This window comes from Columba livia, chromosome 12 (assembly GCF_036013475.1).
Source record: "Columba livia isolate bColLiv1 breed racing homer chromosome 12, bColLiv1.pat.W.v2, whole genome shotgun sequence".
NCBI lineage: Eukaryota > Metazoa > Chordata > Aves > Columbiformes > Columbidae > Columba > Columba livia.
This window is the reverse complement of record NC_088613.1, coordinates 21,207,020-21,220,317: the sequence shown is the minus strand read 5'-3', so window position 1 is coordinate 21,220,317 and position 13,298 is coordinate 21,207,020. Positions and strand designations below refer to the sequence as shown.

At 55.4% G+C, this 13,298-nt stretch overlaps 3 protein-coding genes across 13 annotated transcripts in view; 1 reads left to right on the top strand and 2 right to left on the bottom strand.

Annotated features, from left to right (window-relative positions):
* Positions 1 to 31: 31 nt before the first annotated feature.
* Positions 32 to 4,653, top strand: ERCC6L (ERCC excision repair 6 like, spindle assembly checkpoint helicase). The gene is made up of 2 exons (XM_065028202.1): positions 32 to 397; positions 545 to 4,653. The coding sequence occupies exons 1-2, from the start codon at positions 342 to 344 to the stop codon at positions 4,368 to 4,370; spliced, it is 3,882 nt and encodes a 1,293-aa protein (XP_064884274.1). The 5' UTR covers positions 32 to 341; the 3' UTR covers positions 4,371 to 4,653.
* A 2,840-nt stretch (positions 4,654 to 7,493) lies between these two features.
* PIN4 (peptidylprolyl cis/trans isomerase, NIMA-interacting 4) lies at positions 7,494 to 9,606 on the bottom strand. Of its 2 annotated transcripts, none has more exons than XM_065028227.1 (4): positions 9,473 to 9,606; positions 9,091 to 9,161; positions 8,875 to 8,994; positions 7,494 to 7,669 (listed from the first exon to the last, which is right to left on the bottom strand). In XM_065028227.1, exons 1-4 carry the CDS (start codon positions 9,510 to 9,512, stop codon positions 7,511 to 7,513), a joined length of 390 nt encoding a protein of 129 aa, XP_064884299.1. In that variant the 5' UTR covers positions 9,513 to 9,606; the 3' UTR covers positions 7,494 to 7,510. The 2 variants fall into 2 exon arrangements, with proteins under 2 accessions (XP_064884299.1, XP_064884300.1); XM_065028228.1 differs by having other exon boundaries at positions 9,451 to 9,528.
* Positions 9,607 to 10,464: 858 nt separating this feature from the next.
* NHSL2 (NHS like 2) overlaps positions 10,465 to 13,298 on the bottom strand; it is a 33,750-nt gene continuing 30,916 nt past the window's right edge. For all 10 annotated transcript variants that reach the window (XM_065028207.1, XM_065028203.1, XM_065028204.1 and 7 more), the window contains one exon: positions 10,465 to 12,912. In XM_065028207.1, coding sequence (XP_064884279.1) covers positions 12,600 to 12,912 — 313 coding nt within the window. In that variant the 3' untranslated portion in view covers positions 10,465 to 12,599. The remainder of the gene's footprint in view (positions 12,913 to 13,298) is intronic.

The window sequence follows — 13,298 nt, the reverse complement described above, 5'->3', positions numbered from 1 at the left end:
CGGGGCTCTGGGAACGCGGGGCCGCACTGCGGGGGCCTCGCCCGGGCGGGAGGGCCTGGGAACGCAGCAGGCTCCCCGCGGGGTGCGGCGGCCCGGGGTGTCCCGCACCTCGCCGTCCGCCACGTGGCTGGGGAGCCCCCGGTGCTGGTCCCTTGTGTCAGGGGACCCTCTCGGGAAGGGGCGCGGGCCAGCAGCCCCGCCCCGCGCTGCCCGCGGCCCCGTCCCTTCTGGCGTTGATTGGCTGAGAGCCCCGCTTATTTGCAGTCGTCGTGAGGCAGCGCGGGGCAGGACGGGAAGGGCTGGCGTTTGAAGCGCGGGGCGGCAGCCGGAGCGCGGGCGCTATGGCGGCCCCGGGCCTGAAGGCGGAGGCCGAGGAGCAGCAGCAGCAGTACCGGAGGTGAGCGGCGGGGGTGCGCGTGGAGAGCTGAGTAGCACGGGCTGGGCTGGGGGCATCCCTGGCGCGAGGGCGGCCCGGGGTGGTGGAGCCCCCGGGGTGCGGTGCGGGCGGCCCCGGCGCGGGCGGTGCTCACGGTGGCTCTTGCAGGCTGGTGGGCGGCGCCAAGGCGGCAGCGGGCGATGGGCAGCTGGAGGAGGCGCTGCGGCTGTTCCGGCTGGCGGCTGCCATCTGCCCCTCGGAGAAGCTGCAGAGCCGCATGCAGCGGCTGGAGGAGGCGCTGGCGGCGGCCGAGCAGCAGCAGCAGCAGGAGGAGGAGGAGGAAGAGGAGGAAGGCTTCGTGGACGTGTGCGGCAGTGGCCTGCTGATCTATGGGCAGATGCATGAGAAGCTCTTCCAGCACCAGCGGGAAGGGGTTGCCTTCCTGTATCGCCTGCATCGGGAGGGCAGGCCTGGCGGCATTCTGGCAGATGATATGGGCCTGGGCAAGACCATCCAGGTCATCGCCTTCCTCTCGGGTGTGTTTGATGCCGAGCTCATCCGCCATGTCCTGCTCATCGTGCCCACCACCCTGGTCAGCAGCTGGCTGGCGGAGTTTGCTCGCTGGACCCCTGGCCTCCGTGTCAAGGAGTTCCACGGCACCAGCAAGACGGAGCGCACCAGGAACCTGGAGAGGGTCCAGAGGAAGAACGGCATTGTCATCACGAGCTACCAGATGCTCATTAACAACTGGAAGCAGCTTGCCAGCTGCAACGAGCAGGAGTTTGTCTGGGACTATGTAATTCTCGATGAAGCACATAAAATCAAGTGCCCGTCTAACAAAACAACCAAGTGTGTGTATGCGATTCCTGCAAAGCATCGTCTCCTCCTCACAGGCACCCCAGTGCAGAACAACCTGCAGGAAATGTGGTCCTTATTTGACTTTGCATGCCAAGGCTCTCTCTTGGGAACGGCCAAAACTTTTAAAATGGAATATGAGAATCCTATTACCAGGGCAAGGCAGAAGGATGCAACTCCAGGTGAGAAAGCACTGGGGCTAAAGATGTCTGAGAATCTAATGACGATTATAAAGCCGTATTTCCTCAGAAGAACGAAAGAGGATATCAAAAACAATTGTGCTGACAAACCAGATGCTCCTTTTCTTAAGGATCCAACTGAGAATGTTACTCCTGTTATGCCATCTCTCACCAGGAAAAATGACTTTGTTGTGTGGGTGTACTTGGCACCAGTGCAGGAAGAAATCTACAGGAACTTTCTCTCTCTGGATCACGTAAAAGAAGTGCTGATGACAACCCGATCGCCTTTGGCTGAGCTGATTGTCTTGAAGAAGCTGTGTGACCACCCCAGGCTTCTGTCTGCAAGAGCGTGTATCCAGCTGGGCTTGGAAGAACAGGAGAGCTCTGAGCAGGATCACGGGAGTGAAGCTGGTATGCTTCCCTGTGCTAACAAAATAGATCATCTTTCTGACGAGACTCTGATTCAAGAGTCTGGGAAAATGCTGTTCCTTATAGGACTCCTAGAAAGACTACGAGAGGAGGGACACCGAGCCCTGGTCTTCTCGCAGTCGAGGAAGATGCTGGATATCATAGAGCACGTCTTGTCTTGCAGACAATTCAAGGTCATGCGTATCGATGGAACAGTAACCCACCTAACGGAACGGGAGAAGCGTATCAACGCCTTTCAGAGTAACAAGGACTACTCTGTCTTCCTGCTCACCACACAAGTTGGTGGTGTTGGTATAACCTTAACAGCCGCCAGCCGAGTGGTGATCTTTGATCCCAGCTGGAATCCAGCCACAGATGCTCAGGCTGTAGACAGAGCTTATAGGATTGGGCAAAAAGAGAACGTAGTAATTTATAGACTGATCACCTGTGGTACAGTGGAAGAAAAAATATACAGGCGGCAAGTATTTAAGGATTCATTAATAAGACAGACTACTGGTGACAAAAAGAACCCGTTTAGATATTTCTCCAAGCAGGAACTAAGGGAGCTTTTCACATTAGAAGATACTCGAACATCTGCAACTCAGATCCAGCTGCAGTCTTTGCATGCCACCCAAAGGAAGACCGACCTGCAGCTGGATGAACACATTGCTTATTTGCACTCTCTGGAAATGTTTGGCATTTCTGATCATGACTTGATATATACAAGGGAAATAGCTCACGAGGAGCAGGTTGAGAGTGAAGAAGCCCATCAGTACATTCAACGGAGGGTACAGAAGGCCCAGGAGCTTGTTCAGTTAGAGTCTCAGCTTAGAGACCAGAGGATGGAAGGAGCCAGAAGAGCCTGTGAAGAGATGTGGCAACGACCGCCAGGATTGGTTTCCCAGCCAAAGAAGTTGTCTCCAGGGTTGAACAACATAAGTCACTTTGTTTCACCACCTGTAGCTGATAAATATGAAAATAACGAAGTAATTGATCTTACAGAGAATAAGGAGGTTCTTAATGTCAGCTCCAAAACGACAAGTCTGACTATTGATGACTTGGATGAAGACAAACTGGCACAAGATGTGTCCAGTATGGATACAGAGCTGCTTAATACCAGCAAGACCATGAAAAAATCCAATATACAAGAATCAGAGCAAAATCTTGAATCAAGCGTTATACCGTCATCACCTGAACTTCACCCACTTGCTAAAGAGAGTCTTGAAAAGAAACAGTGTTCCAATGTACATGCAGATAGCTTGACTGGGGCAGGGAATGGCCTATCTGGGCATCATCAGCATTCCTCTAATGAGTCTGGTATGGCTGACAATCACAAAATATTAAGAGATGCAGAAATGTCAGATCAGGTACTTGACCCATATGCTGCCTTGGGGACAGATAGGAATGACGTTCCTGAGCTGGCTTTGGCCGCTGCAGTGCCAAGTGTATCAAACACTACACCAGAAGTCCACGCGGACTTCCTGAAGTCTTGTGCACCAGAAGCCAGCTTGGAGGATATGTCTGTGCCTTCTCTCCAGGATCAAGTCGACTTCAATTTGGTCTTGGAAGAGTCTGAAGATGGATGGCAAGATGCGTCAAATAAGGAAAGCTCACTGGAACACTCAGAAAAGCGGGGCCTCCAACTGAAAGCAGGAAGTTTTTGTGAATCTCCAGTGAAAACTCGGCTAAGTGAGAACAGTAACTGTGGGAAACCCTGTCACACAGCTGGAGAAGGGCCAAATAACTCTATGCAAGGAAGCGAAGCATCGGAGGAAAGCAGTGGTGTTTATTCTATTGGTAGAAGGAAATGCTTAAAAAGAATTTTTTCAGACAGTGAGGATGAAGATGCTTCCATTATGGTCTTGGAGGAAAACCAGTCTGAAAAAGGGCCCTCTCCCTTGAACAGCCCTCTGCATCAGTTTCTGGAAGGAGTTAGTGCATCCACTCCTAAATGTTACAGAAGCGTAGGAAAAGCCATCTTTTCTCCCAGACTAATTAACAGTGGTAACAGGTCTAATGCTTCTAGGCGATCTCTGATCAACAAGGTAGTTGATGAAGCTGAGGATATTGGAGAAATCATGGGAACCGCTGATGAAGGTAACGATGGTGACAGTGAGGAGGAGCAAGATGACCTTGTGGGAGAAGCTGAAGAATGCAGTGGAGAATCTGCCGAGCCTGAAGAGGAACCTACTGGACAAACACTTGACAGGAATGAAGAACCCTTCCATCTAGACAGTTTGCGCTCCGAGGAGTCGGAAGCACATGAGACAGAGTCATCTCAGGAGGAATCCACTGGTGATGCTGAGCTTCAGTCGGGTGAGCAGACAGACTCCTTCACCCAGGAAAGCATCTCGGGAAAAGAGGTTGGTCAGAGTTCCTCTCCTGACGTAGGTGATTACAACACCTTGGTAGACAGTGGGAAGAAACTTAAGGATGATGGAAAACTACAGGAGGCATTGAACTGTTTCCTGCAAGCTCTTGACATAAAGAGCGGAGACACTGAAGTTATGCTTATGACTTTAAACTTGTATAAACAGCTAACCCAGAAATAAAATATGTATACTTTTATTAAGTACAGTATCACTCTTTCTCCTTAAGTGTTTGTCTGAACCATAGCACTGTGATTTATTTTTTTTAACTGATGTCTGCAATGTACATTTTTTTCATGGTGACTGAACAAATTTAGCATCTCCTCCTGTGTGAGGAAATGGTTTAAAACCTAGTTGTCAGGTGTTGGCTGCTGGGGAAGGGACTTCACCGTGGATTTGGTTCACAAAGCTGAAAACTGTTCATGCTCCTGTCTGATTATTAAATAATAAAAAAGTCCATCTCCAAGGTTGCAGGCACAACTTCATCTTTTAGTCCTTCAGATTCCGTCACTGCCTGTCTCCTAAGAGGATTCTGAGGGTGCGGTTCCACAGCAGCTTCACACAGTTTAAACTCAATCTACTCTAGTTCTTCCCCTTTTGACTGGAAATAAGCTGATATGTCTGCCTGAACATCACCTGCCCCTTAGGTGAGCTGGAGAGTGTAAAGGGGAGAACAGAACTACTGCAACATGGTTTTAAGTTGGTCTGAAACTGTATTTGCTCTGGGGGAGTGTGCTGGTTTGACTGAAAGTGAGTTAATTTTCTTTGTGCAACTAGAAACTTCTATTTTTTGTAGCTAGCATGGTCATTGTTTGGATTCAGTTTGAGAATGAGAAGATAACACCCCAGGACACTTTCCAGTGTTTTTTGAGTTGGAACAAAGAAAATATAAGAGCTTAACATTATCTTAGTTGTTGTCTGGGACCCAAGGTCTTCCTGAGCTCCGGCCGTAGGTGCAGGGCAGTGGGGAAGGGACAGACCTTAACTGACATCCAGACAGACCAATGGGAATATTCCATGCCATTACCAACAGGCTTCATATTTCAGGAGAGTTGGGTTTTCCAGCTGGGGAGATGGAGACGTGTTCCGGTTCTCCTCTGTTTCAGTGGAGGTTTGTTTGGGAGATTCTTTAAGAGCAGCTTTTTGCTGTTCTACCGTTTTGCAGAGGCCTCTGGGCCTTTCTACGGTTTTCTCTCTCGTCTCTCTGGGATCAGCTGCTTGGGAGCAGGGTGTTCTCTCTCTTTGTGGGACCATCTGCTCGGCATGGATTTAGTTTGTGAGGAATTGCATAGAGTACCTTTTATATTCTATTTTCCATTTTATATATATTAGTAGTAATGGTATATTTTTTTTTAATTGAACCATGTTTTTCTTAATCCATTAGTTTCTCCCTTTTGGTTCTCTGTTTGGGGGTGTGGAGGGGGAAGTGAGTGAGTGGCTGTTGTAGGTGTGATTGCTAGCTGGGGTTAAACCGTGGGAAGGAGGCAGGGGGTGGGGGAAAAGAAAAAAAGAGCTGCTGCTCTAAAGCCTCAGAGCACTGGAGAGCAGCACACCACCTGCAGGCGCCCTTCTGCTCCAAGCCCCGCCAGACAGCGGTTACTGTAGAAGAAAACTGAGAAGAAACTTGTTTGGGGTGAGGGTGTCAGGGCCTGGCCCAGGCTGCCCAGGGGGTTGTGGAGTCTCCTTCTGTGCAGACATTCCAACCCGCCTGGACACCTTCCTGTGTAACCTCATCTGGGTGTTCCTGCTCCATGGGGGATTGCACTGGATGAGCTTTCCAGGGCCCTTCAACCCCTGACATTCTGGGACTTGCTCCTCTGCCACAGACGGAGATCAGCTTGGCCGGGGTGTGCTCATCGCTCTGACCAGCTTTGTTCCTTGACAATACAGCAGTGAATTTTGATGCTTCCTCAGGCCATGGGCATGCTCAGTGCCTAGCAAGTTTGCCTTTTATATTACAGTGTGGTAGCAAGGGATACTTTCACACCTTGCTGAATTTTGCAGTTTTTGGAAAACAAAATCATCTGTTGAATTAGAATCCTTTGTACTAGGAGACATGACAAATGCAAATAATGTTCTTGTTGGTACAGGAGGTGTGTCAATGTGCTTTTGCTAATATGTAGAACAAAGCTCTGGTAGCCTGGAAAGCAGCAGTTTATTAATAGAGCATCCCTTAAATCAAGACCCATCTGGTCTTGTACTGTAGAAAGGCCAGTCTGTCTTTCATAACAAAATATTATCAAACTGGAGCTGTGCAGTCACTCCTCAGCCTCTCTGAGCTTTGCATTCTTTCAACAAAATGAACACCCCAAAAAGGGAAGGAGGAGAAAGACCTGCCCTGATTTTGTTCTTGTTTCTTCTTTATATGTGATCTGGGCAGAAGTCTTCTGTTCTCTTTGATATCTTCTCCCTATCTCTGAGCCCTCTGATGCTACACGATGCTCACCTGCAAACACAGCCAGTCTCTGGCGCTAGAAATGTATCTAGTGGGAGAGCTGGCTTTCAGCAGAAAAGGGATGGCTGCACTGGGACATATATTGCTAAGATCCAACAGGGAGAAGATGCAATTTGCTGTCTCATTTGCATCAATCATTCTGTCCTTTGGGTAGTTTTACCAGAAGGATGAAGTGCAGCCTGCAAGACTTGAGACAGGCACTACACAGGGAGCAACAAGCGTTTAGTGGCTTTTCTCCCATTCATGCCTAAGTTACATGATTTCTTCCCCCAACTTTGAGTGGGTAAGATGTAGCTTTAGGTATGGGGAGCTTTGTATTCAGGGCTCCTTTGCCCTGGCCTGACCCCTCTTCTCCTGGGTAACAGCAGGAACAAGCTGCTGGCCTGGACAATGAGCTCTGCCTGTAGTGTCACCCACCCTCCACCACAGGGACCATCCTCTGAGTTCAGGCTCTGGTACAGAAACTGTGGCACATGAGCTCTCTGCACCCTCATGGGCAACGATGGGGAGAAAGCACACAGCCCTAGGAAAACCCTTCATTCCCTTCTTGGATCATTTACATTTGCAGATGAAAGCCTGAGCACCTTATTCAGGGGGACAGATCATGGTCTGCAACAGTTAGGGACTTGCTGGCCAGGCATATTTACACAGCTGTGAAATGCCCTTATTATGCCTTCTCCAGGGAACACTTTACATCTCTAGGCAGGGCCCTCTTCTCTGCCAGCTGTAATCTATGTCCTGCCATGACAGCAGGGATGGCCAGCTGCCTCCAAACATGCTGCTCGTTATGACCAACTTGCTCCAAGGTCAAGATATCTGGGAAGTTCTTGGGATTCAAGGAGTCAACGAGGTTATGGTCATACATTTTTTATTTTCTGCCTTCCACCATAATAATGTGGTACCCGAACTTTGTTTTGACAGGAGGGTCTGTGTACACAGGCTTGTCCATACTGCTCACGGGCAAGGCAAATGCTGCTTCCTGGAAAGGTCCCACCATGGAGCCTCTGGTCATCCAGCCCAAGTCTCCCTGGGAGAAAGAACCATCACAGAATGTCAGGGGTTGGAAGGGCCCTGGAAAGCTCACCCAGTGCAATCCCCCCATGGAGCAGGAACACCCAGATGAGGTTACACAGGAAGGTGTCCAGGCGGGTTGGAATGTCTGCACAGAAGGAGACTCCACAACCCCCTGGGCAGCCTGGGCCAGGCTCTGCCACCCTCACCCCAACAAGTTGCTTCTCAAATTTAAGGGGAACCTCCTGTGTTCCAGTTTGCACCCATTGCCCCTTGTCCTGTCACTGGTTGTCACCAGAAGAGCCTGGCTCCATCCTCCTGACACTCCCCCTTTCCATATTGATCCCCATGAATGAGTCCCCCCTCAGTGTCCTCTTGTCCAGCTCCAGAGCCCCAGCTCCCTCAGCCTTTCCTCACACGGGAGATGCTCCACTCCCTTCAGCATCTTGGTGGCTGCGCTGGACTCTCTCCAGCAGTTCCCTGTCCTGCTGGAACTGAGGGGCCACAGCTGGACACAATATTCCAGGTGTGGTCTCCCCAGGGCAGAGCAGAGGGGCAGGAGAACCTCTCTGACCTACTGACCACCCCCTTCTAACCCACCCCAGGTACCATTGGCTTCCTGGCCACAAGGGCCCAGTGCTGGCTCATGGTCATCCTGCTGTCCCCAGGACCCCCAGGTCCCTTTCCCCTACACTGCTCTCCAACAGGTTGTTCCCCAACTTATACTGGAACCTGGGGTTGTTCCTGCCCAGGGTTAAGCTTTGGAGAGTCAAACTGCAACAGCAACCTCAACAGCAGGGAGGGTGGGAGATGTGGCTGTGGGAGTGGAAAGCTGTCCTGTGAAGGGGGACAGCCCAGGGAAAAGCCCCTCAGCAAGTGCTGGCTGGCTAAACCCACAGCACGCTTGGGCTCTGCCCTCTGTGCCTGCTGCTACGGCATTTGTGTGCCACAGCTCTGCTGCAAATAAGTATTTATGGCTGAGCTAAGGCCACGTACCTGTGCCTTTGCCTAGCAGTGTTTGCCTATGCACTGCGAACGCTGGGTGTGCTGTGCTTCGAAGTATTGAAACAAGCTTTCTGACAGCACCCAGGAAGGACTTCCCAACAGCAGGCTCCTTCAGGCATGCAGTGCAGGCCAGCACAAGCCCAGGTTCCCCTAAAGGCTCCTATCTGGCCACACTCCCCTGAGCGTGCGGGTCAGCGCAGCGGACGCAGCACCTACCCCTTGCCGGGCTTTGTCCTCGCTGTACTGCGAGGCAACTTCGCTGAAGCGCAGCCCTGACTTCAGCTTCTCCATGGCCTCCATGGCTTTGCCGTGCTTTTCGCACAGGATGTGCCGAACCTGGGAGGGGAGCAAAGCAGGGCCGTGGCAATCGGCCGGGCCGGCTGCCCGTGTGCCGGGAGAGGAGCGGGGAGCCCCGGCCGCCCCGGGTCTCACCTTCACAGCGCTGCCGCCTCCCTTCGGGCCTTGGGCTTTGCCCTCGCTGCTGCCGCCGCCGCTCTCACCGCCTGCGAACGCAGCGCCCTGAAACCGGACCGGCCCTCACCGCCCCGGGCCCTCACTCGCGCCCGCCAGGCCGCCACGGCCCCCGCACCGCGGTGCTGCCGGCCCGGCCGCTCGGTCCCGCCGGCCCCGTCCCCCACCCCCGCCGGTCCCGCCGCCCACCCCCGCCGGTCCCGTTCCTCACCCCCGCCGGCCCCGCCGCCCACCCCCGCCGGTCCCGTCCCCCACCCCCGCCGGTCCCGCCGCCCACCCCCGCCGGTCCCGTCCCCCACCCCCGCCGGTCCCGTCCCTCACCCCCGCCGGCCCCGCCGCTCACTCTTGCCGGCCTTGCCGCCGCCTTTCCCTTTAGGAGCCATCTTCCTGCCGTCACACCGCGCCGAGGTCCCCGGGCTGCCCGCGGCGCGCCGGGCTGGGGTTGCGCCTGCCCCGGCACCTCCGCCCAGCGCTCGGCCGAGCATCCCAAACCCGCCCCTGGCTCAGGACCCCGCGCCCCGCCCGGGACCCACCCACGTGTCCCCGGGGCCCCGCTGTGTCCGTGCCCCTGCGCGCCATCCCCGCGCCCAGCCCGGGCTGTGGTGACCGCTCCGCTGTCCCTGCGCTCACCCGGAGCTACTGGGGAGGCGCCCCGGCGGATGGGTCTGCGTGGGCCCTGCGCTCGCCGGGGTTACCTCCGGTGTTCCCTGCAGCCAGGCGGGGGGCGCCAGGCGGCCCCGTCCTGCCCCCAACACCCACGGAATCACAGAACCCCAGAGTGTCAGGGGTTGAAGGGACCTGGAAAGCTCATCCAGTGCAATCCCCCCATGGAGCAGGAACACCCAGATGAGGTTACACAGGAAGGTGTCCAGGCGGGTTGGAATGTCTGCACAGAAGGAGACTCCACAACCCCCCTGGGCAGCCTGGGCCAGGCTCTGCCACCCTCACCCCAACAAGTTTCTTCTCAAATTTAAGGGGAACCTCCTGTGTTCCAGTTTGCACCCATTGCCCCTTGTCCTGTCACTGGTTGTCACCAGAAGAGCCTGGCTCCATCCTCCTGACACTCCCCCTTTCCATATTGATCCCCAGGAATGAGTCCCCCCTCAGTCTCCTCTTGTCCAGCTCCAGAGCCCCAGCTCCCTCAGCCTTTCCTCACACGGGAGATGCTCCACTCCCTTCAGCATCTTGGTGGCTGCGCTGGACTCTCTCCAGCAGTTCCCTGTCCTGCTGGAACTGAGGGGCCACAGCTGGACACAAGATTCCACAGTATTCCAGACCCTTCCCCGGCGCTCCGGTCCCTTGGCAGCCACAAGAACCAGCAGGCAGAGGCGGCCGTCAGCAGGGAGCAGTTTATCAAGCTAGCGAAATCAAAAATACAACATTCACAAGTCTGTATCACGGTGGCTCAGTGCCCAGCCTGGGACCAGGTGGTGTCACCTCTGGCTGGGCTCCCAGGGCCCGCAAGCTGCTTTTCCCACAGTGAAGCAGCCGCAGGAGCGGTTCTGCAGCCCTGGCCGCAGGGAGGAGGAGCGAGCGGCCCGGGACGAGCCCTGGGCCCAGCGCCGGCCAGCTCTGCTGGGAAGGGCCCGTTCCCGCAGCCAGGGAAACCAGGATCCACCCCGTGGCCTGACGCTCGGCTCAGCTGCCGAGGTTCACCCCGGGCCTCCCAGACCTTCCCTGTCTGGTAGCAGATGACCACTTTTGCTCTCTGCGGTGCCAGGTTTCGCAGGGTGTTCTCACCCCCACACTTGTCCCCAGCTCACTTTGCCGGCTGCCATCCCTCGGCCACCACCACCGCCGGTTTCCTGAGTAGTCATGTGCAAAATGTACCTGTCCCCAGAGCTTCCGTCTCCTGTCCCCAGGGCCCCGTGCCCTGCTGCCAGCCCCAGGGGCAGCGGGAGGACTGGGTGCCATGCGGTGCAGGCAAAGCGTGTAAATCGTTAGGGCTTTTTTTTTTTCCTGAGTTTCTCAGCCTGGGTCTTCATTACAGGCTTAAATCTGTGACCCTGGGAGAGGGAACAATGTGCAAGTAACCAGGGGAGGGGGAGCCATCCACAGGAGAGCGGAGCCTCATTTGGGGTCAAATCCAGCACAGGTGTGCGGGTGGGGAGGTGTTCACGAACGGCTCTGCTCCTGGGGGGCCCAGGCTGTGTGCAGAGCTCCCGGGGGGGCAGAGGTCCTCCCAGACCAGTCCTGCCCCTTCGGAGGGGCAGCTGCAGTGCTGCTGTGCTGCCTTCCGTTCCCCACTGCTGCCCGAAACCAGCTGCATCGCTCTCACACACACACAGAAGGGCTGGGGCACACCAGAGCTTGCAGAAATATATCAAGAAATAAAGCGGAAATTTTCCTAAACACGGTTTCTTCATCAGCCGCAGCCCGGCCCTTTTTCTCCTGCTACGGGCACACAGCCATACTGGGGCTGGCGTTGCCTCCCAGCCCTGCTCTCCTGAGCCCTCCCTGCCCCTCAGCGTCTGGCTGGGCTTGGCCAACAGCTCAGCGGCAGCCTGGGACCTCAGCGGCTGGCGCGGCCGATGTCACCGGCGGTGCTGCTGCAAGTGGTTTGGTGCGATCCGCGCAGAGCTGGGGAAGGGCTCTCCTGAGCAGCGCTGGCCTGCCGCGGCCCTTCCTGCAGCGCCGGGGCTCCCACACCCCACATCACCCGAAGCTGTCGGTGCAGGAGCTGCTCACGTGGGGAGGCCGGTGGACCTGTGCATGTGGTGCTGCCGGCAGGGCGAGGCTCCCCCGGCTGCTGGTGGAGGAGACCCTGGGGTTTGCTTTTGGACCAAGAGCTGAGGAGCTCTGAAATGCAGCATTTTGGGGGCTTTTGAGGGGCTGGGGTTTGGCTTGAGGTCACCGTGCTGGGTGTGAATGCCGGGGTGCCTGTTCCCCATGGGGCGGGGAGGATGCTTGAGACGATGAGGGGGAACTGTTTGTGGCTCTTCCAAAGCAACCTCAATTCCAGCTGGCCCCCTTATGTCTTCCCAAAGTACATCTCTGTGTATCCAGCCGAACTCAAACCCCGGATCTTTGCCTGGGAAACTCAAGGTACAATGTCAAATGAAAGAGAATAAAACATCATCACCACTGTGCATTAGAAAAGCCATTTAAAGTACCACATGCCGAAGTGACCAAACAGTTTCAAGCTAGCTTTGCTGCGGGTGCTGAGCGGTGCCAGGGGCTGCGGTCAGTCCTGCTCTGCTTCCAAAGCAGGTGCCTTTGGTCCCGGGAGTCAGCTCCGCCGGGTACAGTCCCAGCTGTGGTGTCACCGATCTCCCCTCCCGGAAACAGTCCAGCTCTGTCAGAGACACGGGGGCTTGGGCTCCAGGTGCTGCCTCTCTGCTGGCGGCTCTCCAAGGAAGAAACAAAAGCAGAAGAAAAACCCCCTGCTGGACACACGGACTCACCCAGGCAGCCAGGACACCTTCTGCAGCCATCTCCAGCCCTTCATGGCCAGAAGGGACCATGCAAGGTTACGGCTTGCTTTTGGGGCTGTTTGCACCATCCAGCTCAGGGGCAAACTCCATCATGACCCTCCGAGCCAGGGGGTTTGTGGTCTTGAGCAGTTCAGTGGCAGATGGCCGGGTCCCAGGGCTGGTTTTGCTGCTCTTCTTCTGGAGCAGGGCTTTAAAGTCTTCATTCCTGCTGGAAGACTTCCCAGTGCTGCCCGTTGCTGCTGGGGACTCACCGGTCGGGGAGACCAAAGTCTTTACAGGTGAGTGAGAGTTAGGCCGGCTGCCAAAGGTGTCACCAGGCTCTTTCCGCCCCAAGACCTTCCTCTTCGACCTAGGCACCAAAGAGACATGCAGCAGGATCAACCTGGGCAGGAGCTGCCTCTGCTGCGGATGGGGCAAGGTCCTGCAGCAAGGGGCATGATGGCTGCCCAGCTGTGCTGTGCCTGCTCCACTGGGGCAAGAAGACAAGCCATGCAGGCAGGCAATGTACCTGGCTACTGGCCAATGCTCTCCTGGCGGCCACGTCAGACCTGCCCAAAAGCTAACGGAGCAGTGGACCCCGGCCCTCGCAGGCTGCTGACCCAGCCTGGCTGCAGGCTCAGGGTGTTCAGCTCAGAAGCGCTTGAGGCAGCAACAGCCTGGTTGTCCCCAAGTGTGAGCATTGGCTCCGGTGTGGAAAATTCAGGGTGTCGTGGTGGGGAAGACACTGAGCCCAGC

Excerpts from the sequence above, each read along its gene's own strand:
- ERCC6L (XM_065028202.1), top strand. The coding sequence starts at position 342 with ATGGCGGCCCCGGGCCTGAAGGCGGAGGCCGAGGAGCAGCAGCAGCAG. Across the intron at positions 398-544 it reads CAGCAGCAGCAGTACCGGAG|GCTGGTGGGCGGCGCCAAGG; the intron begins GTGAGCGGCGGG and ends TGGCTCTTGCAG.
- PIN4 (XM_065028227.1), bottom strand. The coding sequence starts at position 9,512 with ATGGCTCCTAAAGGGAAAGGCGGCGGCAAGGCCGGCAAGA. Across the intron at positions 9,162-9,472 it reads CGGCGGCAAGGCCGGCAAGA|GCGGTGAGAGCGGCGGCGGC; the intron begins GTGAGCGGCGGG and ends CTGCGTTCGCAG. Across the intron at positions 7,670-8,874 it reads AGGACAAAGCCCGGCAAGGG|GGAGACTTGGGCTGGATGAC; the intron begins GTAGGTGCTGCG and ends TCTTTCTCCCAG.